Source organism: Anser cygnoides, chromosome 1 (assembly GCF_040182565.1).
Source record: "Anser cygnoides isolate HZ-2024a breed goose chromosome 1, Taihu_goose_T2T_genome, whole genome shotgun sequence".
NCBI classification, from domain to species: domain Eukaryota; kingdom Metazoa; phylum Chordata; class Aves; order Anseriformes; family Anatidae; genus Anser; species Anser cygnoides.
The window spans coordinates 55,682,900-55,706,803 of record NC_089873.1 but is presented as its reverse complement, the minus strand read 5'-3'; the positions used below and the strand labels follow the sequence as shown (position 1 = coordinate 55,706,803).

General features: G+C 52.6%; 1 protein-coding gene across 3 annotated transcripts; it reads right to left on the bottom strand.

Moving 5' to 3' along the window:
* Window positions 1–624: 624 nt before the first annotated feature.
* On the bottom strand, window positions 625–23,897 carry CSNK1E (casein kinase 1 epsilon). Of its 3 annotated transcripts, none has more exons than XM_048048263.2 (11): window positions 23,592–23,897; window positions 19,473–19,560; window positions 13,433–13,543; window positions 13,122–13,270; window positions 12,217–12,445; window positions 5,849–6,019; window positions 4,110–4,258; window positions 3,415–3,607; window positions 3,186–3,325; window positions 2,731–2,796; window positions 625–2,189 (listed from the first exon to the last, which is right to left on the bottom strand). In XM_048048263.2, exons 2-10 carry the CDS (start codon window positions 19,546–19,548, stop codon window positions 2,764–2,766), a joined length of 1,251 nt encoding a protein of 416 aa, XP_047904220.1. In that variant the 5' UTR covers window positions 19,549–19,560; window positions 23,592–23,897; the 3' UTR covers window positions 625–2,189; window positions 2,731–2,763. The 3 variants fall into 3 exon arrangements, with proteins under 3 accessions (XP_047904220.1, XP_047904221.1, XP_066852440.1); XM_048048264.2 differs by having other exon boundaries at window positions 625–2,053; XM_066996339.1 differs by having other exon boundaries at window positions 23,817–23,892.
* Window positions 23,898–23,904: the final 7 nt, after the last annotated feature.

Below are 23,904 nucleotides of genomic sequence, written 5' to 3'. Positions count from 1 at the left end.
GGAGGAGGGAGCGGGGCGGTGACGTAACCGCGTAGGGCTTAAAGGGGCGGCGAGGGAGGAAAATAAATAAATAAATAGGTAAATAAATAAATAAATAGGTAAATAAATAAATAAAAATGTAAATAAATAATAAGGAAACGGGGGAAAAAAAAAGAAGCTGACCCCACCTTCCCGAGGTGCTAGCGCACGCCGAAGTGGCGGGCAGCACCTCGCATGTTGCTCGGCACCTGCCCTCACCCCCCCCGCCCTTCCATTTCCTCACAGCCTCATTTTTGGTTTTTGGGGGGAATAAAGCCAAAAAACGCAAATCCCAAATCCTGTGGCCAAGCTATTCCCGCGTGGAGCTTGCACGGACCCCATGCTGCCCTCCCCAGGGCCATACACAGGCCGTGAGGGGCTCAGAGCCATGAGGCAAGATCCCGCATGGCCCCTGGCTCAGCACCTCGCGTTCATCCCGCAGCTCCGGGGATCATAAAAATAAGCTCTGGCGTATTTTTAGGTGCCTTTTTTTTTTTCCAGGAATTGGGATCGAACTCGTTCCAGGAACTCGGGGAGAGCGGTTGGGCCGCGAGGCAGCGCTCCCTGCTCGCGGGCCGAGGAAGGAAGAAATGACGGATGCTGGCGTCACTTTATCATTTTCTACTTTATTACTTCAAATTAACAACCACGATAAAGCTCAAAAAAGTCCAATATTTACACAGGAAAAAAGTACAAAATCCCCCCCAAAGTTCTTCAGGTTTTTTTTTTGTTTCTTTTTTTAAATTACAAAGTAATAAAAAGTTTTGCTCTTTAATTAAAAAAAAAAAAAGAGAAGAGAGACAGTAAGAAGGGTAAATAAATTAGGAAAAAAAAAACAAGGGAGGAAAAAAACAAAGTGTTAAATAGAAAGGATAAAAACAAACAAACAAAAAGACTAACCCCACCCTCCCCGCCCTGCCAACAACCCATCGGCTCCACACTCCAGTGACAGTGTGTCTGCTACAGGCCATAGGTCGCAGTGGTGATCCTTGTGTTTCAAAGCCCCAAGCGGCACCAAGCAGCTTGAGGATTCCTAAATTAAATTTAAAAACAACTAAAGTGGGGGGGGGGGGGGGGGGGGGGGGGGGGAAGAGGGAAGGAAGGGGGAGAGGGCAGGAAGGGGTTGTGCACATACGGTGGATCTTACTTGGGGTTGCAAGAGGGAAGGAGAGAGCAAGAGGCACCGCTCCGAACGAACACCACACGCTCCAGTTTCTGCGTACCCCTCTCTTCTCCTCGAGTCCCACGCTCTCTCCGCGGGAATTTAAAACAAGTTTTAATTAAAATACAAAAAAAAAAATAGAAAAACACGCACAGCCAGACGAAAAAAAAAAAAAATAAAGACAGACCCCGCTGCAGGATGGGAGGTGGGTTCTCATCTCCCGGTACGCCAGCTCCTGCCTCCCCATCCTCGATGTGGCCGGGCGCCCCTACGCCGAGACCCCTCGGCGCGTGAGGACCGCTCAGAGCAGGGAAGGCTGGCGCTCCCCGACAGCCCAAAAAGACGCAGAGAAGCCACCCAAGGAAAGGAAGCCCGAGTCAACGATGAGGCCCGTTGCCACAATTCCCCTCACAGCTTAAAATTAATTTAATGCTTGAGAAAATAAATTCTGTTATAATAATAAAAATCAGACTTCCACCATCCAGCGTGGCTGGGATCTGATTCCCTCCCAGCCCACCAGGCGCCTGAAGAGAACAAAACAAAAAGAGCAAACAAAGCCCCCCGCCCCCTGCCCTCGGAGAAAAAGGAGAGCAAAGTTAAAACGTATATGGCTAGAAACCATATGACTTGAAGATGATTAAAAAAATAATAAAGCAGAAGATACCCAAAGGGGAGGGGGGGAAAAAAAAAAGAAAACCAGGAGCAGATAAATCAGGAGAGGGTACGGGGTAGGCAACGGTAGGGCCCAGGGGGGCAGCGGAGGTGTTTCTGCACGGCTCCCGCGTCGTCAGCTCCTCGGAGGTGCTCGCACTGGGGGACGCAGGCGGCCCTCTCGGAAACGGCTCGCGCCAGCACGGGGGCACAGCTCGACTCCTCGTCGTTGGCAAAAAGAAAAAAATCGTTCATTTCTTGTGTTTTTTTTTGTATGATTTTTTCTTTTTTTTTACTTTTTTGTTTGGTTTTTTTTTTTGGATTTTTTGTTTTTTAAAAGAAAAATACAGTGAAGACACTAGAGAGATTTAAAAGAAAAAAAAGAGAGACAAAGGAAGACAAAGTTAGGAGAAAAGGCTCTTCCCAGCTCTTCCCAATACCAGCTGAAGCATAACAAACCAAATCACCTTCTACAGCCCTGCCACCCCTCAGAGTTACCCTGTCCAGTCAGAAGAGACTAGCTGTGCAAAGTTTCACACTCTAATACATGCTCAGCACCCTCCTCCCCACCACCATCACGCTGCCAGAAAAGCATTCATTAGGAACTAACAAAATGGCTCCCCAGCCCAGCACCTTCTCCACCCTCCCTACCCTCCAGGAGAAATGGAAGCTACTTTTACGCCCAAGATAATTCATCCCTGAGGCTTTGGCAGCAAACCTTACACTTCCTTCTGAAGCCAAAAAAAAAAATCTCATTTTAATTTAATTCATTAAATTACGGTAAGGTGAATGGGAAAGGATATGGCCCCAGTCCCCCACAAAAACTTCAAGGCTTTAACCTAATTCCTAGTGCCAGCAATTCCCTCCTTGTGGGATCCCAGGCATGAGGACAGGCTCACCTAAGCAAACACTGGTCCAGTGGCAATTGCTCCTCACTTCCCAAGGTGATCAAATGGCACACTTGTCTGCAAAAGAAGAGAAAGAGTATGTACGGGATGGAGGAAGAAAAAGGCAAGAAGGACACAAAAACAGAGGGCCTGCGCTTTTCTCTCTGGATATCATCCCTCCCAAGGGTTTACTGTTCCACTTCTCCAAACCACTGTGGTCTGGAAGACAACCAGGTGAAGGCTTTCTCTGAGCAAAGCAGAGCTAACACCGTACTGAGCATGGCCTGCAGAAAAAGCACAACTGAAGACCGAAGCCATAACCTGGCACCACTCCCCTCAGCGCGCTGCAGAAGCTTCAGGCGTTGCGCTCACGTCAGCTCCAGCGAGTCGAGCAAAAACCGCCTGCAGGGCCCTCGGTCTTTGTTAACACCCAGGCCAAGGCCACGTACATCGCAGCGGGGGCTCACCTGTGACGCTGAAATCCGTGACACTTCTTGCCGCCCTGTGAGGTCGGATGAGGAGACGTTGGCAGGAGCTCCTCGGTGTAACCTCATGCTGACCTTCCGCTCCCTGTCCACTCTGGAGATTGCTCTGGGGGACGTGTTTCCTGTTGGGGCAGAGAAACGCAAGACGACAACGTCAGCCTAGTTCCAGCATCCAGTCATTAAACAGGGGCAGCTCCCCCATCCGACTCACCAGACTGCTGGATTCGGGAGGTGGGGGTGGAGGCCATGGGCTCTGTGACATTGCGAAGACGGTTGGCAGTGGCTCCAGCAGGTGGGCCAGGGGCCAGGGCTCGTGTGGCTGACCCCCGGAGCTGCCCCATCCTCTCTTCTCGCTCATGCTCTCGCCGCTCCCGATCCATGTCTTCGGGGTTTCGGGCTGCTCCCTTGGGCAGAGAGAGAAAACCAAAATGTGGCAGTCAGGCAGGGGAGACAGTAGCAGCAGACAGAAGATTCAGGGTACTTGACCACAAGAAGAAAGGAAAGCTTCATCCCCAAAACAAGCTCACCCCACCATCTTCCACTCCACCCAGAGCAGCTTCATTCTCTTCCATGGAGAAATGAGGAAGAAAGCACATGGTACTATTGCTGGTATCGCAATCTACTTCTGTCCCATCTCCAGCTGTAGTTCTCTCCTGAAAGGTTACTTCTACCTACATACAGCGTGAGATCTACTGATACACACGCTGCATCAGACACACTGACAGAACGGTAGCTGTGCCCCTCAGCACCACAGAACAGCTCTACCTCTTTTTACGCTACCTGGTCCCCTTTCTCAAGTTGCTCACTAGGCTTAAGTACACATGACAGGCAGTCTGACTTTCCTCCCCCATATCCGTGCCACAAGTCAGCCCATGCTCCTCCAGTCTTTTCCCCATGCACACTCACAAATTTAAGCATGTTCCAGTCAAAGACGTAGTCGTAGGAGAAGCCCTGGCGGTGGAAGAGGTTGCGGAAGAGCTGCCGCAGGTACGAGTAGTCGGGTTTGTCATCAAACCTCAGCGAGCGGCAGAAGTTGAGGTATGTCGAGAACTCAGCTGGAAAGAGCAGAGAACAGTTGCTTGTTAGACACCGTTTGTTCCCCCAGCCCCACTGGGGATCTACCACAACCTTTCAGCAGCAGCGTGCTGGACCAGGACAGTGCAAACACAGAGCTGGGTAAGGAGGAAAACAGAGCCTGAGGGCTGCAGTGCTCTGGCCACAAAGAAGATCCCATCCATATTTTTGCTGGAGGCAATGCTCACACATCCCTCTCTTCTGGCTGCTTCTTCAAGCAAGAAGCAGCAAGTCACTGTGTCTGCTGGACGTGAGGAACCCAGGCCTACGTGGTGTAAAGATGACCAGTGCGGTTCAGAGAGTGGCAGGGACATAATTTGCGCAAGAAGAGCTGTACTCAGCTCAGAACAGAGGTCCTCCTTAGTCCAGCAGCCAGAAGTAGACAGCTACAAAAAAGGAAGACCAGAGCAAGGACGTCTGACACTTCTATTGACATTAGCCCAACTTCCACCTATTTTCAGCTCAGGGACTTCCTGATCTGGACATGGTTTCTAATTATTTAATAACCCTCCATGGATCTCTCTTCCACACAGTTGTCCAGCCTCTCCTTGAACTCCTGTAAGCTTTAAGCATCCACAACATCTTCTAGAAGGGAAGGAGTTCCACAGGTCTACTACTGGCTGTGTGAAGAACTGTATCAGTTTGTTTTGAAGCTGGCAGGAGCCAGATTTATTTGGTGGCCTCAGTCCATGTACTGGAAAACGAGTCCACTCCCATCCAAACTTCTGGAGGCACAGAGGGAGTGCAGACTTCTATCACCTCCCTTCTAACCATCTCCTTTCTGGATTCCAGCCCACTCACTTGCTGCATGTATGGAAGCCACCTCACTGCTGATCACACCTTTGGTCCTTTCCTGGGCCTTTTCCAGTTCTCCTGCACCCTTTCTGAGGTAAAGGGAAGGACCAGAGCCGCACAAGGCACATACGGTGTGAGTGGGCCATGGGTTTATATGTATTGTTTGTGCCTTTTTCTTTTCTAGCAATTCCCAACACCTGACTGACTTTCCTCAGTAGCCACTCGGTGCGAAGCTGATGCTTTCACAGAACCACTTATTGTAGCTGAAACAGCTCCCTGCCGAGCGGCACCTGTCACCTCAGAGCCTACTGCTTTATACGTGCCATGAGGACTTCTACTCTCCCCCCACATACAGGATTCCACATTTGTCTACGAAGGATTGCATTTGCCACTCCGCTGCCTGGTTATTTCTGGGATTCATCATGGTCAGCCCTAATTCCTATCATCCAGGATAGCTTGGGATCATCTGCACACCTTCTCACCTCACTGCCCATCCCCTTCCCAGATTGTTTCTGAGGTTCTCAGAGATCCTTCCCAGCACCCTCATGCCTTTACTAAAGCAAGGCTCATCCCTCCACTAAAACACCTAAGTTTCTCACTTCTGAGCCAGAACTGTATCATCACGGGTCTCTTTTGCTTCTCTTCACTGGTATCAGCAGCACATCTGGGTCTGGGCTTACCGGGCCATGCCCCTCAGTACCCAAGACTCCAGGGAATTTCAGCAGAAGAGCAAGCCATGCACCAGACAAGACAGCCATCGAGATAGGAGCACTTACAAGGGTACCCTTTGCAGAGCACCTCAATGGGCGTTGACATCTTTTTCTCGCTGATCCTCTCGTACTTTTGGCGCTTGGTGGCAGCCTTGAGGCCCTGCCAGGGCAGCGAGCCCAGGTTGAAATACATGAGCACGTAGCCCAGGCTCTCCAGGTCATCGCGGCGGCTTTGTTCTGTGGGAAGAAGTTACACGGGGCAAGGAGTGAGTGGCAACTAAAACTGCTTTGGCAATCACACAGGTTTGGAGGTGAACACAGAATCCAAGAAAAAACATCTCTCTCTTCTTTGTTGGGTCTGTAGGGATAGACAAACTCGCAGAAGAAATTCCAGTACGAATTCCTACAGGGGTGTTCACACTGCAGTTACAGCACTCCTCTCCCCACACAGCACAATCCACTCATAAACGGGTAATTACTCTGACTACCTCCTTCCTCCCTTGGAGAAGCCTTAATTCACAAGAGAATCCAACATCAAGAAGTGCTGCAGCAGCTCTGCCTGCTTCCTCTTCCCTGTCACAGAGGAAGGGCACTTCCACTCCTCCACCCAGGAGGATACCTAACCGAGGGATTAGTCATGGCAGAGACTGTCACGGAAAGACAAAGCTCACAGAAGCAAGCCCCAAACTACCCTTTCAAACACATCTTCCAGCTAATCTGCTGATATTCTTTAAACAGGGCAAAAACAAGGAACTAGTGACCCCTTCTCGAGATAAACAACTGTGCTCATAGTTTAGAGAAGCCCAGCAAGTAATATTGTTAGGTAATACTGTGCAGAGACGGACTGGTGGCATTTTTCAAGAGGAAGAGGAAAAAAGGCATATTTTGAACAAAAAGGTTCCCCTCCAAATGGGAATGACTGTGTAACCGGCACCAGCAACAATGCTACTTGGGGCAAGGACTGCCCTTAATAGGTCATTATAATGGCCTGCTTTTAGATGTGTATTTATAAAACACAAAACTTTATTTCCCAAGCAAAAATATTTCACGTTGAACTCTTTCTCTGGCATCACCAAACCATTTTGAGCAAACTAGTGACTTAAGATGCTGTTGACACAGAAGCTCAGCAACTTGGACAGGTTAACTTGTGACACTTCCCTCAGCTCCCCCAGCGTAAGTACGAATTCATCTACATGTCTTGCCAACAAGCTCTTGCCCCTGTTGCCCTACTTCCCTCCCAAATACAAAACACTTTGGAGGAAGTATTTTGCATCTTCAGGAGAACAACTTAAACAGATAAGATGCAAAATATGGCTTGATGGAGAACACAGGGGAAGAAGACAGACTAAAGAGGTTCATCCAGGGCATTCACCTACTACTACAGCACGTCTTGCTGGATTCAGCGCCGTGTCCTGAAAGTTGCTGCAGACTACGTATTAGTCTGTGGGTTCAGTGTCAGCTACTTGCTGCCACCTGCCCCGTCCAAAGGCCAGTGCAGTGGTGCAGGCACCCCTCACTCTGCCAGCCTACCTGAGCCGCTGCCCAAAGGCTGTAGCAGGTCGCAGACCCCGATGACCAGATGTACCCGCACACGCTGCGGGCCTTTCTTCCTCCTGTATCCATCCCTCTCAACCTCTTTGTGCTTTTGAGGATTAGGGTGCTTGGCAAGTTAAAATATATTAGGGGAAGGGGAAGAAAAATAAGTAAAAAGACTGTGGTTGCAGAAGAAGAGGAGGGGCTCATCACTTCAGGACTGAGAGGAGGTGCAAAGCACATGAAATGGCATAAAAACGTTACGGCCCAAGTGGAGGAGAAAGAAGCCCCGCTGATCCCCACACTGTCTTACTTTGAGCATGCAGGAATAACTGCACCACTGCAAGTTGCCCACTTTAGAGGGGCTAATGCTTCCTAATCTCATCAGGCTGCTGCCAAAGATAACTACAGGGCTGGCTGTCAGACACTCAGATGCTATGAGGGAAGCAGAGAAAGGAAAGACACCGTTTTGCATTTGGCTGAAGGCTGGGTTGCATATACTCTGAGGACTGCGATTACACACCTCACATATCAAATAAATTGAACTACACCGTATTTGATAACAACCTACATCCTGACTGAGACGGGAAGCCTGTGGAAGTGGAGCCAGAATACACATCCAGGGCCTGAAAGCACAGGTGCTGAGGGCAACCCGGATTCTGCAATTTGCCAGCCCTCAACTTATCCATGGTGTAGCTCTAACAGCCTGTAATTGTCGGTTCCCTGTCTGGAGCGTAGGGGTAGCCCTTAGAGTAGGGACAGACAGGGCAGGAAGCAGAGAAACCTACTGGGCAGAGGGTTAAGAAGACCCAGGTCAGTGGGGGATGCTGCAAGGCCTTACTGGAGGCAAGGAGCTGCGTCACAAAACCAAACCGGGTGGCTCACGAGTACACCGGACACACACCCAGTGCCTTAACGAGCAACACGATAGAGGAAAAATAACTCTAAGGAGGTTATCCAATTACTAAAACGTGGAACGATAAATGCCTTGCTGTGTGGTATCCCTGAAGTGGGATTTCTCAGGTACATCTGGTCATTGTAGCCCACTTAAACAATGTCAGCGAGATTCAAATCTGTGAGGAGCCCGAAGCACCGACATGATGGGTCACGGCTGTCAAGCTACCTTAATTATAGTACAGACCTCAAACACTGTAGGTTTCTTTCACCTCTAGCCCCAGCTGAAAGATCCTTGATTAAACTTTGGGTGATGGTGAAGAAAAGGATTCCTAAATCCCATTTATCTATTTAATTTCCAGAGTCACACATTCCTAAGCTATCTCCAGTTGTTTGTTTCTTTTTTTTTTTAAACCTGATCTTGTATACCAACAGCCACAGAATTGTAGGTAACATTAGACAGCCAAAATGGAGTAATTAATTAGAGTTAGGAAAAAAAACTTCACCTCTATGAACCAGAGACGTGTTATTTAACATCACTACTTTTCAATTTTAGAAGCTCGACAATCGTTGAGTAACTCTCAAAGTATCGCTGAGAAGCAGGCCAAAGTCTCACTCTACAGATTGAGAAGAGAAAAAGAAACACGAGTGACGTGACTGCGTGCGCAGAGCGAGCCAGTTCAGGAGCAGGATTACAGTTGTGACCTGCGCCTAACCTCCAACGCCACATCACACTTCCTCTCTCCATTTTAGTTCTCAGCTCTCGTACAACAGACGGGGAACTGCTACTTCTCTAAGACGCTGCTCCTCACTCACACACCCTTCCAACACAAAACATGAGGTTGCCTTCCCACACAGCCCAGCACGGCCTCTCAAATCCAACCCACTCTGCAAGCGATCTCCCCCGTGCTTAGGAGCGGCGCGGAGACGCGGTGCCAGTTTCTTCCCACTCCCAGGGAGATCCCAGCCCACACCGCAGCTCCCTTTGCACCGCGGGGTCCTCAGAGGGAGCCGAGTCAGGGGTGAGTGGCAGGAAGGCGAGTTACCTGGTGGAGACAGGCTTGGGCAAAGACAAGAGAACGAGGACTGTTTGCCTCGGATGCCAGGTTCACGCCAAAACTAGTTTCTGCGCTGCTCGAAGCACCTCCTGGTCCCCCCAGCATGGTGCTTCCCTCCCACCCCAAGCAATGCTGCCCCCATGCTGGGCTCCCTAAATAAAAAACAGCTCTCTTCGCTAGAGCCAGCCGGGCTACGAGCAGTCTTACCCAAGCAATGCTTTCCTGATTACGCACTCAGACCTGACTCTGCACATTCTGGGGCTACGCTTCCCCTTTCTCTCCCCGCCGTGTGATGACAGCCTTTAAAAGCGCACAGAAATCTGAAATGGGCGGCAGAAAGCGGGATCAGCAGAAGGCATTTATGATCAGCGCAGCCTGCGCCGATGCCGTCCTCGGGACGGGTTTGGGGAGGAACCGTCCCCCGCCCCCAGCCTCCTGTTATCCAGACGGAGCCCACCAGGCTTCCCCCAGCGCTGTCTCCTGGGCACCCCTGGGCATCTATTTCAGACTTCACAAGCTCCAGAGGGTGCAGGGGACTCTCATCCCCAGAGCATGTGAAAATTGACTGGAATGCGTGAACCAAAGCCTGCACAGTCCACAGCCTCCCCCAACGGCAAGTCTCCAGCTGTGGAAGCCCTCCCCGATCTCGCCTCCTACTTTTTCCCCCGGTCACTGGGAAAAGAATGTGTTTCCTCCAGACATCGGAATGCCCAACCCTTAGCTTGCACATTCAAATAAAGGCATTTATTCATTTGCTATTCCCGTCACACGAATACCCCAGCACCTGGTTCCTTCCCTCTCCCTAAACTGCATTAATGCAACACTAAGACAGAGAATTTAGTATCTGAAAAGTCAAAAAAATTCAGAGCAACTGTTCCCATGGCAATGCTGCTAACTCACAAACACGTCTGTCATTTACCCCGTGCTAAGGTCTTGAGGAAGAGGAACTCCAGCTGCCACCCTGCCACCCCCAGCCCCTCTCCTCCAGGCAGGTCAGCTCCCCCGAATCACGGAGAGGTGACGTATCTGCAGCGTGGAGATAACGCGCCCGAGACCTGCTGCACTGAGTAACTCACACCCAGCATTTGAGAAGCAAAGGGCACGAAGAGAGCAAGTGACTGTTGCGCTCAGATTGACGGCACATGCAATTTGCCCTTGGATTAGTGCTCAGATGTTTGCTCATCCTGACCCACGAGCCAAGCACCAGTAGCAAAGGGCTAAGTTAGGGGTCGGGTGAATAATAAAGCCGTTCAAGAACAAACAACCCACACCCACAACCAGACAGCTAGCCTCTCACGCTCAGTTCAGACAGGGCAGGCACACGCAGAAGAATCGACAGACATAGTAGTAAGAATTATTTTGTGCATGTCTCCTTGTGGCAGTTACCATGGCTGTGGAAATCTTGACCGAGAATTCAATGGAAAGCCAGTTATATATAAGCAGGTCAAGCCAAAATACAGAAGACCAACCCGGGGAGCACCACAAGAGCTATTTTTACTACACGAAAGAAGTCGGGAGGTCACAGTCCACTCAACACACAGCAGTCCCTGTTTCAATATAAATAAAGTCGTTTCAGTGTACTGCCATACAGTAGGAAGCAAGGAGGACAGGGAGAAACTGCTTTTTCCGCAGGTCAAGTGTTGGCTCTAGAGATGTTTTTGAGAAAACATCTGCAGGAGGCGAGAAGCAAAAGCTTTCCCTGGGAATACGAGGACACGAAGTCTTGTGGAAGCTGTTAGTGTAAAATATCGGAATTCTTTGCTGGGATTTTCAAATTCCCAGATTATACATTGAAGAAGGTCTCCCAGATGCAAACTGAGCCGCGTTCCTGAATCTGCCAGCAAGGCAGTTTCGGTGTTTCTGCTGCTCAGATGTGCCAGGCAGTAGCAGACCAACGCCAGCCTGTTCAGAACGAACCCTGTGGTAAACACGAAACTCTCACGGCGGGGACAAAGAGGTCACACAGAAAGAAGTACCCAGTGAGGGAACGGGAGAAAAAACTGCAAGAGGTTTTCACCTCTGTTCCTCACAGCAACCAGGTGTTATGCATCGGGGCTCGTTCCCTGGACAAGAGCTTGGGTGACTTCAGGAGGTTAAGTGCCCTGCGGATTACCCTGTGCAGTGTGTCTACAAAGCCTGTCACCAGTATGAGACCCGGCTGAACTCCCGGCACTCTTTCCCAGCCCTGCTTTATCACCACTGTAGTAGCCTTAAATGCTCAGGGCAGAGCCCTGTCTCCCTAGAGCCGCCTCATATTCTCTCTCAGAGGTGAACGGGAGAGTGTTGTTAAAACACCCACGCATTTTAAAGGCCTGTGAAAGCCAACCCTCATTATCACAAAACCTGGATATTTGTGCCAAAGGAAACCTCCCCTCATTTCAGCTTCTTCTGCATTTCCAGCACGTTGCTGTCCCCATCCTCAGGGGTGGCTAACAGGAGTATCACCACTCTGTGGTGGGCCTGCATCCTCCTGACAGCTACAAACTCATCACTGATGCAGGCACTAAGGAGTCGACAAGAGAGGTTTCAGTTGCACGTATCCCTAAAGGCTTGGCGTCTGCCGATGCCTCCTTACACATCTACCAGCCTGCAAAAATGGCACAAGGCAGAGTCAGGAGCAGTGAACTCAAGGGGGTCACAGCCTCACTGCTTGAAATAGGGCCCTGCTGTACTAAGCAGTGCACGAACACATACCAGCAGACAATTTCTGCTTTCTGGAGCTCAGAGGGATGCAGAAGGCAGGAGAGGTAACACAGGCATAACAATTAAGTTATTTGCCCACCACCTGCACGCAGGCCCGCAGCAGAGCCAGGCACAGGACCCAGCTGCGAGTGACTCAAACCCTGGAGGTGGCTTTGCAACCTTCAGGAGAACATCTGCTGCCCCCCCGGCACCTGACACACGCTGTGTCCCGTGGAAAGCCCCACCAAGGAGCAACAGCAGGCTCACCGATTCCCAGGTGGGTGTTGATAGAGGCGTAACGGGCTGTGCCGGTCAGGTTCTTGTTTTCCCGGTAAGGGATGTGCTGGTGGGTCCGGGCGTCTCGGTACTTCTTGGCCAAGCCAAAATCAATGATGTATACTAAGTTGCCTTTTTTGCCAAGCCCCATAAGGAAATTGTCTGGCTTCACGTCCCGGTGGATGAAGTTCTTGGAATGAATGTACTCGATACGGCTAATCTGGAAGGGGAAAAAATAAAATAAAATAAAAGTGAGAAGTGAAAAGAAAGCTCATCATAGCCGCATCCATTATAAAGATACCATACCCTGTCAAAGCAGGAAAAGGGACAGAGAATATCAGAGATGGCAGCCAAGGAAAAGACAACCCTTCCCACCCTCTGGAGGCAGTAGGATCTGGAGATGGAATTCGACCCTGCACACCAGCACAGTCCTCAGCCTGGGGAGGTCACCACTAGCACCACAAGGAAGGAATGGAAGAGACTTTGCATGGACTAAAACTCTGAGCTTCAGGGTTGACACCAGTCAGCTTTCAAACTAAGCCAGGTTGGAAAAGGAGAGGGTCCAGAGCAGCTAAGGATCCTAAGCCCAGGGCAGGCGCAGTTTACTCAAGGTGGGTAGCAATACCAGCTGTTTATCATGCCAGTAAAAGTATCTACGCATGCAACACTAACAGAGGATGAGCAAAAGAGGAAGGAAGGAGGGCTAGAGATTAGAGAAAGTCAGCAGTGCCTCGGTTCCAGGCCTCCAGCTTCATCAAGAAAGAAAAACCTGGCAGCCACTTGCTGCTAAATGCAAAAGCCTGGGGTACAGCATTTCTTGAGCACAGTGATGGGGAAAAAGATAAAAGAGGCATGGAAAAAGGAGAGTAGGCACAAATGCTTCAGAGGAAACTCACCATCTGGTCTGCTAGGAGCAGAACTGTCTTGAGACTAAATTTGCGGGAACAGAAGTTGAAGAGATCTTCCAGGCTCGGCCCCAAGAGCTCCATCACCATCACGTTATAGTCCCCCTCCGCTCCACACCACTTAATGGAGGGGATGCCCACTGGGGAAACAGAAAGATTAAGCCCACAGAACAGAGGAAAACTGCCGCGTTCCCCGCTGAGAGGGTTCTGTGTAACACCAAATCATTTTCTTCCTGAGGCCCTCCAGAATAATTTCCTCCCTCAAACGCTCCCCCAGCCCCATCCTTTCCTCCCCAGCTCACCTCCTCCCTGCATCATCTTGTAGAACTTGCTTTCGATGTGGAGCTGGGGATGCTTGGTTTTGACACATTCCAGTTTGATGGCCACCTCTTCACCAGTTGCAATATTGGCTCCTGCACAGACATGAGGGTAAAATGAAGATTGAAGAGGCTTCCAGTGACGTTAACCATTTTAACAAGGCCCTTACAGATGCCCAAACCTTAAGACTTGCCCTGAAATTTATTCTCTGCAACACAAATGGGATTCGGCCACTTCCTACCAAGTTTCCAGCCCTGCCATTTGCAGAGACATGTCCAGAGGAAGGCACATGACTAGTAAGCCAGCCCTGCCCCTGCAGCTGGGCTGGAATAACAGTTCTACGACACGTATACTGCCTCATTATCTCAAGGAGTGCCAGACTTTGAGAGGACAGCCTGCATCAGCAGAAACAAAACCGAGTACAAGTTTTAGCTGTCCCTGAGCATACGCTCAGCCCCCTAAACCCAAGCCAGCTCCCAGGCAGGGATATGGAGTACATATTCCCTAGAAAAATTACCGGTTACCTCAGGTACCAATGGGTTCAGGAGACGTTGCTGACATTCCCTGCTACCTCTGGTTTCTCTACAGCCCTGACCTGCTTGATACAGACAATTCCCAAATCTCCAGCTTCTCCCTCTCCTGAGGGCTTTAATAATACCTTTATCTTTTGCCAACACAAAAACATTTGCTGCATCCAAAATTAGAAGCGTGAAGAAATAAACTGAGTCCGGAACTGAATTAAGCTACTCAGACGCCTTTTGTTGAAGGTATTGCTAGATGGTTTGTGGTGACACAAAAGCACCTCCCCGCGTGCTTCCTTCTAAAAAGGAGCGAGCTGCCAGCCACGAAAGCCAGCACTTTAGTCCCAAAGCGCGCTGCCAAAGGAGGAACAGGCTGATCCTTCTCTAGTATTAGCGGGGAGGATTCCAGATGTTTCACATCATCCTAAAATGGAAAGAATGAAGATCTGCCACAGGTCACGGGAATGACACTCAAGACTTGCTTCTCTCTCCCCCTTCCCGCGCCTGCCTCGCACACAAACAAGCCCTTCCTCGTATCAGGGACTATTAAAAGTTGCACTCGAGCACAACTCAGATTACCAGCTGCATGTGAACTCCCCCAAAGTAAACTGCTCCAGAACACGCATGGGGAACGTGAGCTTGAGTCAGAGATGGTGTTCTGTAGGAAACCCACAGCACGCTTTGGTAGGTATGGTTAATTCGTGCCTCCCGATCCCTGTGTTAAGGCTCTGAAAGTCTTAACAAAGAAGTCCTCAAAGACAGCCGCAGATATATCTCTCTATCCATCCTCTTTTACACACTTCCTTCAGAACCAGGGACTAAAGAAAAAAAAAAGGAACAGTTCATGCAACTAAATCCCTTCTCCCACTGGATCCTAAATGAGATCCATCTCCTGCTGAGGGGTTCAGGCACTGCTTGTACACAGAGTTAGCCAAGAGCTCCCTGCTAGCAAAAAGACGTCATCTAGATACTACAGTGTCAGGTCGAGACAGACAAGCTGCTAGGAATTTGAAAGAGAGGAACAAAAACGATCAGGGCCTAGAGGGATTGATTTACTAAAAAAGATTAAAAGAGCTAAATATGTAACATAGACAAGAGATACAACTAAGAAGGGTGGGGAAGAAGAATGGGACATGACAACAGTCTGCAAATATTTGAAGGCTGTAAACACCAAGGAGGGAGAGGAATTATTTAGGGTGCTCTGAGGGAGGGGAAGGAGGAGCAATGGAATGAATTTAATAAGGGTTTTTACTCAAGAGCCAGTCGAAGGGAAGGGGGAAAAGCCACCCCAATAGTTAGAGCTGTTTTTCCAAGGGTGACTTTTGAAAAAAAAAAAAAAAAAAAGAAGATTGCTATTTTCCACTTAAAAACCTGCTGGCCAGCCAACCAAGCCTATTATTTCCCTTCACTCCACCACAGGACCCTTCTTACAAAGATCAGGGAAAGAGGAGCAGTAAAAGGGGCTCAGATCACAGTAAGGACGTGGCCCTGGACTAGCTATGTACCTTTTAAATGGGTGTTCAACCATAGGGCCACACTCAGCATGGGAACACCCAGGATACCCAGAAAGACAAGAGCATTTCCTTCCCTTCTCTCTTTCCCCTGCCTTTGTGAAGATTTTCCTCCAAATCTTCCACAGCGGCTCCCTTGTGCATCCCCTGGGGGTTTTTTTCCCCTCTCCTAGCCCATCTGCTGACACACGAGAAACGATGACTCCTGTTGACTTCTGGCAGCGTTAGCATTTTCAACGAACCTTACCCCCAAAAGCTGAAGAGCGGAAAGACGAACGCGTTCTCGTCTCCCCATCACCACGTGTGTTTAGGAAGATGACAATGCATCCATCGACAAGGCTGCGTGCAGGCGGGGGGGGCCATCTGTGAACCCGTAAAGCAGCAACAGGGAAGGGGTGCCGGTGTGTGTGTGGAAGGGGGGGCATCAGTCGTTATGAAAGCTTAGATCCTGCAAAACGTGAGGGTGGCACTCAAGTGATCAACGCGGCCACCAGCCCCACGCTCTCGATAGCCCAGACACAGGTGTCAGTCTCCGAGAGGAAGCACGATCCCCCGTGGCCTGGGACAGCAAAAGTAGGATGAATCAGGTCTGATAAGGGGCTGTTCTTTGCTGAGGGGGTCACGGACCTTCAGCCAGCCCCCCGCCCCTAATATCTTCAGGTTGCTCCCTCTATCATTTATTTTTTGGGGTTAGAGATCTACTGAGACAGCGACTACCATGAACCAGGAGGGAATCCTCTCTGATCCTTTGTTCCACGCTTTAACCACCATCTTTTTTTAAAGGCGCAGATACAAAAGCAACAGTTCCTCGCTCCTTCCCCAGCCTGAAAAACCCCACGTTTCAGACGAACGCGGCAGAGCCTGCCTAGCTTCAGCCAGTCGAGAGACGTACGTAGGATCGGGGATAATTCCTAACATCCGCCCCCAGTCTCGCTCCGCTGTGGGGGCTGCGCAAACGCGACTCATTCATCACGAGCTGTTTGAAATGGGGCCCCGGGGACAGAGGATGTCACCTGCTGAACAGGATCTGGTTTTAAGAGAGGCCTCGCCGCGCGTCTGATGCGGCAAACGCCACCCTCCTCCCGCACCGGGCGAGACAACGGGCGCCTTCCCCGCTCTCCCCACCGCCCCGCTCCCCTCCGGCCAGCTCCAAGAGGGAAGAAAGGAGGGCTGCGAGCAGATGGGAGAAGTCAGAGAGGGCGAGAGAGAGTTAACAGGCCAGGAAACAAAGGAAACGCGCTCCCCTCCCAGCGAGGAGGAGCTTGCAACCAGGAACTGTCCAAAGGCAGCGCCGTGTCCCGGCATGCTTTGTCTGCAGCGCGCTCCCTCCTTCCTCGCCCCCTCCGCTCACCCCAAGGGCTCCCCGGGTGGACCCCAGCCCCAGCCATCTGTACGAGTCCAGCAGCGCCGCCCTGACAAGGCGGCTCTTCTCCGAGATGGGTTTTGTTCCCGTGGTTGAGCCTTTTTGGAGGCAACCGGGCTAGCCAAGGCCTGCGGGCAGCCCCGTCGCAGTCCCCATCCCCACGCCGACGCAGGGGGAACCCCCTCAGCACACACACCCCTCGAGGTGGAGCACGAAAGCAAGACGTTGTCTGAGCCCCAGCCTGAGATTCGCAACAGTCCCCCCTTTGTGTGCGCCCGTGTGGAAATTCAAGTCTCCTTCTGACAGGAAACCCAGAAACGAATCCCAAGGAGCAGAGCACGCAGCACCCATCAGTTCCCGAGGCAGCGACACCCCAAAAGAGGGAGGCCGGGAATACACCACACAGCCCGCGCTCGCCTTCAGACACAAAGCTCATCCCTCTCTGCTCCAGCTCCCCACCACTATCAAGAGAGAACCGGGAGCTGGATGCGGTGCCGGGGAGACATCCCCACGAGCGAGCCCGCCTGTCGGCAGAGCAGGCGGCGAGAGGCCAGCGGGAGCCTCAGCGTCCTCCAGACGCACCGCCACAGACTACGAGCCTGATCCCTCCGGGCTGGGGAGTCACACCGGCTCCACCAAGTCTCGCTATCGCTGCTTCAAAACAGGCTGGCTCGCACCTCAATGAGCATCACAAGGGCTTTGATACTGCGTTCGAGCGACTCGGCTGAACCCAGCCACCCTGTGCTCGCCACACCATGGCACCGGAGCTTCCCCTGCCCCTCGTGTTGTTCGGTTACGGGCCAACCCCTCCACCTGAGCCACTTTTCCATGTCCCCTTTGTGTGCATCTATAACCAGCTCTATGAGGCAGAAATACAGCATCGGGCCTTTCCACTCGGTACCTCCCTCCTTTCTCTACACGTATCCCAGATGTTCTGCAAGATCCTGACACCTTCCACTGCCTTAGAGGGGGTCAGGAAGGCTTCAAGCCCTAGCAGGAGCGGAAAAGGCTGTGTCTGGGCTAAGAAATCATCCCCCCTCGATCCCTAGCACCTGAGCATTACCCAGGCGCCTGAGACACTGATGGGCTGAAGGGCCGCAGAGGAACAGGCTGCAGCGAAGGCAGCACACAGTGGAATTGGGATCCCTTATCCATTATTTATCACCTTTGTTCGTGCTCTGGATAAAGGTGGCAACAAAGCCCGTTACTGATGATTCCCACAGGATACTTAATCAAGGGGAGCTGCCAACACCAATCAAGAGAGAATAATAAAGCAAAAGAGAACTGGAGATAAAAGCCAGAGGTAGAAAACAGAAGGTGATTTACAAAACAGGGAGAAGTAACCTGAACTAGAGGCATTCACTGAAGGGAACTCGGGGAGGGACGGAGATGTTGCAGAACCTGGAAGAGACCTCGCACAATACAGCTGACAGCGCGCTGGGGCCAGCTCTGCAACGTGATACAGCGCTGGTGATGGGGGAAGCCAAGGAGACCCAAAGCGGTCTATGCAGAGGCACCGCGTTACGGATCACCCAAGGGTGCCCCTCCTGGGCCCAGCGCTGGAAACACCACACCCAAAACGCTGTGGAGGCTCCAAGCTGCTCAGCAGATGGATAAACTGGGAAAAACTGAAAGAGCAGCAACAGCGAGGAGCAGTGGATGTAGTGGGAAGCAAAACAGGGCTCCACGGAGCAAACAAACAGCCAAGGAGCATACGATAACCATCTGTAAGTACCCGAAGGGTGCAAACACCAGGAAGAGAGGGCAATCACTCTGCTGGCCTGCGGGACTGCAGCTTACAAGGTAATGGTGGGAACTGGACAAGAGGTGAAGCCAGCCCAGCTCTCACGAATGGCTCTTTCGGGCTACCGGATAGTCTCGCCACTCCAGCCCCACATGGTTTGAGCCAGTAACATCATCAGCGGGCAAAGCATCAGGGAACGCATCTACACGTCAGCGTGCTGGCTCGGAGGAACTTCTCCCCAAGTGCTGTGGTAATAGGAAACCCCAGAGTTTCACAGGCTTCGTCCACTGACCCCCTGCAGCTCCCAGCTCAGGTCACTCCAGATGGTAACTCTAAATCCCACCCCACCCATCGCAGACCTATCAGATCTGGGTCCCAGGACTTTAACCAGGCCAGCCTCTCCGACCTGTTTTACACCTCCTTGTCTCAGGCCTCTCTCACAGGTGCCGGACCACCTCTTCCACTATCAACCTTCCCATCGCTTTACTCGTCTTACCCTGAAGGAAAGGCCACCTCCTCCCTTTCCACCACCCACTGACAGAGTTTATACCCACACACCCAAGCTCAGGAAAAGGAGGCATGAGAGTTGGAGTAGGGTGGATGACAAATACACCCTCAGCAGTCCAAACCTAGATCAGCCTGATCAAACACCACTGCGTCTCCAGTATCTGTGAGGCAAGGTGGAGTTTATCCCACCCTCTGTGCCAACAGAGGACCTGCAGCAACTGGAAGTATTCCTTGAAGCTTTCCCCCCCCCCCCCTTCCTCCACCACGTCCAACCTTACATGGCACCTAAAAATATCAACAGGCAAACAAAACGAGAACAGTGATGCAACTGAGAGAAAGCCACCTTGCAGGTGGAAGGACACAGAGGCTCGCGCTCACCTAGATAAATGTCTCCAAAAGAACCGCTGCCGATCTTTCTGCCCAGCCGGTATTTGTTCCCCACTCGAAGCTCCATGGTTCAGGCGTGCTGCGGAAAGAAGGGCAGAAGACACGGTCAGAGCAGAACCAGGAACTGAATCGCTACCCCGTGGAAGGCTACAGAATAGGCCTCGCCGCTTCGCCCAGCACTTGCTCCAGAGGCTGGGTACAGCTTTTAAAGCTCGAAATGTTTCACCTTACACAGCCACTATCCTGACCGCCTGGATGTCCAGGAACAGCGGGAGCTAGAAATGCTGCAGGAACGCGACCCTTTCAAGAACATCATGGGAAGGCAGAAAGATTGAGCCTCATTTCCCACCATTTTGTTCAGACTTGGGGCAGGAAATCCCTTTAAAAAGGTGCTAGAGGGCGACCACTTCACACCACAAGGAGCAGCACCCTCTCCCTTCATGGCCACCTAAAACAACCAGCACCAGGTCACTTCTAGCACCAGAAACACCAGAAAGGGTGCTCCGTCCCATGACAAGGAGCTCCCTCTGGCCCAACACCACACCAGCACCACAATGGCAGAGCAGCAGCGTAACCAGGGGCTGCGAGAGGCAGACAGACAGACAGACAGCCAGGAGCAAGCACCTCCACCGCCCCTGGGCTGGGGCTGGCACGGGGGACAGGGAGGAGCCGTCGCGCAGAGCCGGGCGTGCTGAGGAGGAACAACACCATTTGCTTATCTCCTCGCACCTCTGCTGATGGGATCGCAGCTGGCTGAGCCTCCCCGCCTGTGCTACCCCCCCAGGTGAGCCAACTGCTTGTTTTCAGCAGCCGGGGCCTTCCCCCATCCTTGTGCCCGAGGGGATTAGCTAACCCTTTGACCTGCTGTACCCGGTTGCCTTCCCCAGGCTCAGCCTACTCACCTTCCAGAGAAAACCCACTAAGGTAGAAGGCCCACAGCCATGGAGCTTGTCCCCCATCCGACCTCAACCTGCAGCAAACACCTCTGGTCCGGCAGCTCCCCCATTAGCTGCCCCATTTCCCTCACCCCTTTCACGGCCACCAACTTGTCCTAGGAACCGCGGCTCTTCCCGAGGCAGCGAGCACGGCTCCTTTCAGAGGAATTCGCCACACTCCTGATTTATGCAATGCCACGTTATTAGCGTACAAAACGCAGACACAGAGTCTGTTGGGGACAGGAAAGGTGAGGAATGATTCATGTTTTCACAAGTAGGTGAGAGGAACTTTCCCTCGCTGCAGCCCGCTGGGAAGGAAGCATCACCGAGGGAGAGGAGGGAGGAAGGGATGGCTCTGTGAGACGCACGCACAAAAAAAATAATCCCAGCTATGGGATTCTGGGCACACCATAAACCCGGAGCTGCTCCTCCTGCCCCAGGAGATGGGATTACAGAAAGAGGAACAGACGAGCTGCAGGGACGTCCGCCCGGGGAAATAATCCTATCAAGGCATTCAGGGGACATTGTGAACCCTGAAAGCAGAGCTCTGCCACCAGAAACCACACACAAAAACACTGGGAGGTGGAGTCCCCTCACCTAGTACTTACTTATGCATGTGGGTTTCTGCGCGTCTGAAGACTACAAAACCCTGTGGCTATTTCTGACTGTCTTACTCCGAGGAATGTAGGCAGAGCCTTGGGAAGCGAACCAGGCGGCAGGCGTACCTGGGCGAGGGCGCAGCAAGCAGGCATGATCTGTATCCGCTGCCTGCTGTTCCGTATAACCACGTTAACGCACAGCCGAGGTGCTCGGCCTCCTACGCCAACGAGGGATCAAAGGTCTGCGTCCCCGGGAGCCCATCACGCCACCGCCATGAAGACGGCTCTCCGGCCTCTGTCCTTTGGGGCCACCCGGAGCACTTCCAACCCAAGACGGGGCCGGCAACAGGTCCCAGTGGGGTCCCATCGCACCGGGGCGCGGTGACACCGGTCGGCAACACCACAATCCCAAGGCTAAACACGGTCCCGCCCTTCTGGGACAGCTGGGTTAAGAAGGGTTTCTCGCACAGCAGGGCAGCAGCCCTCCTAGCTGATTGAGCAACAGGCTCCAGAGGGGAATCTTAAAAAAAAAAAAAAAAAAAAATGCTCCGGGGTGAGGGGGTGGAAGCGGGAAGCAGGATAATGGAGTGAAAAATCACAGTCACACAGCTGTCACCCTGCCTTATCTCCCCCCACAGCACGCACACAAGTGCGCCCGGAGAACCTGGGCGGCGATGATGGCCTGATGGGGACAGCGGGGATTCGATGGCCAGATAGGGACAGCGGGGATTCGTGGCGAGGGGGGCAGACACCCCCCGGCGCCAACTGCTGCAGGAGTCCCAACATCCGCCGCGTTCGCTGGCTGCCTCCCACTCCACACGCGCACCCCTACAGCTCCTGCCCTTACCTCACCTTCAGGTCTACTACCGCAAAGAGAAGAACGGGGGCTTTGCACCGAGGACTTACGTCCTAATATTTTACAATTATATCACTCTATATATTATTTATAGATGCGGCAATTTCAGAAATCCACCCCCCAGCAGACTTTAACTCCCCTGCGCTGCCACCCTTCTTGCTGCGCTCTCCAGCCAAGGCAGCGCTCCCAGGGGCTGCAGGGCAATCATTTAGTTAAACCATTTAGTTTTCCATACGGGATTAACACGCATACAACCTTAAAGCAAGCGTGTGCTCTGCATGAGCGTTTGCATACGTTAATATCCACATTACCCAGACACCTACAACATACTACACAGCCTCAGAAAAGAAAAAAAAAAAAAAATAAAATACTATGCAGCCGCCCGTGTCGGTCCACACACACGCACCATTTTGCACCAATCCCCTTTTATATAATATAAAATACCCACGTACGCGCACAAAGGCCATTATATAAACACACCACGGAGCCGATCGCACACCGGTGTGTCGGCGGCGACGCCGGGCGAAGGCGCTGCCAACCATTTCAAAAGGGGGGAAGAGTTATCCCAGCCCCACCTGAGGAGGTGGGGAGCGAGGCGGCGGGTACGTGGGCTACCAAAGGCCACACAAAACCAAACGAAGGCGGCCGAGTTCAGCAGCTGCATCATGGAGGCTGCCGAGCCCAGCACCGCTCCGGCTTGAAGGGGAAGTGTGGGGAGTGGGGGTTGCTTTGCCCATAAAGGCTGTGCACGGCTTTTTTTTGTGTGTGTGTGTGTGTGTGTGTGTGAACCAGTGTGAAGGGAATAAAGGAAGAGGCTGGCGACACGATCATCTGAACTGGGTTTAAAAAAAAAAAAAAATGGAAAAAAAAACGCATTCTGATTGAAATGCAAAACATCAAACATCCCCCCCCCCTTCACACTTACAAAAAGGAGAGGGTCTGGCAGCTGATAAGATGGGGGGGGGGGGGGCAGAAAATAAAAAAAAATTAAAAAAAAAAAACAGCCACCCAGCATCGAAGCCTACATTTTAGGAACAAACAGCCACAAACAAGAAAACGGGGTGTGTGGGGGGGGGGGGGGGGGGGTGAAATTAAATAAATCTTTCCCTTACACCCCCACCCCCTACAGGCAAAACACTCCGAAAGCCGGCCGTACCGGGGCTTTTATTTTTCCGGGTAGGCAACAACAACAACAAAAAAAATAACAAATAAAGCAGCCACCCCCCGGGAAGGGGCAGCCAACTTCTCGGCACCCCCCCCCCCCCCCACCCGCCTGCCGGCCGCGGCCCCCCATTCCCCCCTACCCCCCCAAAACCCCAAACCCCATCCCCCCCCCCCCCGGCACAAAGGCGGTGTGGTGGGGGGGGGGCACATCCCACCGACCCCACTCGGGGACCCCCCAAACCCCCCCCATTTCCCATGCAGGGCCCCGGCAGCGGGGACCCCCCCCCCACACCCCCCGCTCGGCTCCCCCCTCCCCGGGGCGGAGGGGGAACGGGGGCGCCCCCCTCCCCGCACCCCCACAAAGGGGCTTTTGTCCCCGCTGCCCCCCGGCCCGGCGCATCGCGCCCTGCCCTCCCTCCCCTCCCCGCCCCTCCTTCCTTCCTCCCTTCCCTTCTTCCCTTCCCCTCCCTCCCCGGGCGCACACAAAGAGCCGGAGGGGCCGCCTTTCCCCCGGGGTTTGCGCCCCAAGATGGAGGCGGGCGCCCCCCATACCCACCCAGGCGGGAAGGGGGCCGTGTGGGGCTGCTGCTCCGCCGGCTGTCAGGGGGCCAGGCGGCCGCGGAGGGGAGGATGACGGAGGATTGGGGAGGGCTGGCGGCGGCCGTGCCCGGCTCGGTCCCTCCTTTCGCTCGGCTCGGCGCGGCGCGGCGCTGCCTGCCGCCTCCCCGCCCGCTCGCCGTCCCCTCCAGCCGGCGTGTGCTCGGCACAGCCCGGCGCTCACCCAGTTTCCATTGAGCCCCGGAGCCAAACCCACTGATGTCACCCAGCGCAGCCCCGGCCCTCCTCCTCCTCCTCCTCCTCTCCTCCTC

Bases quoted from the DNA above. Each gene is read 5' to 3' on its own strand.
- CSNK1E (XM_048048263.2), bottom strand. From the start codon at position 19,548: ATGGAGCTTCGAGTGGGGAACAAATACCGGCTGGGCAGAAAGATCGGC. The intron at 13,544-19,472 runs GTGAGCGCGAGC...ATGTCTGTGCAG, and splicing joins TTTTGGAGACATTTATCTAG to GAGCCAATATTGCAACTGGT. The intron at 2,797-3,185 runs GTGAGCCCCCGC...CTTCTTTTGCAG, and splicing joins CACGGATTTCAGCGTCACAG to ACAAGTGTGCCATTTGATCA.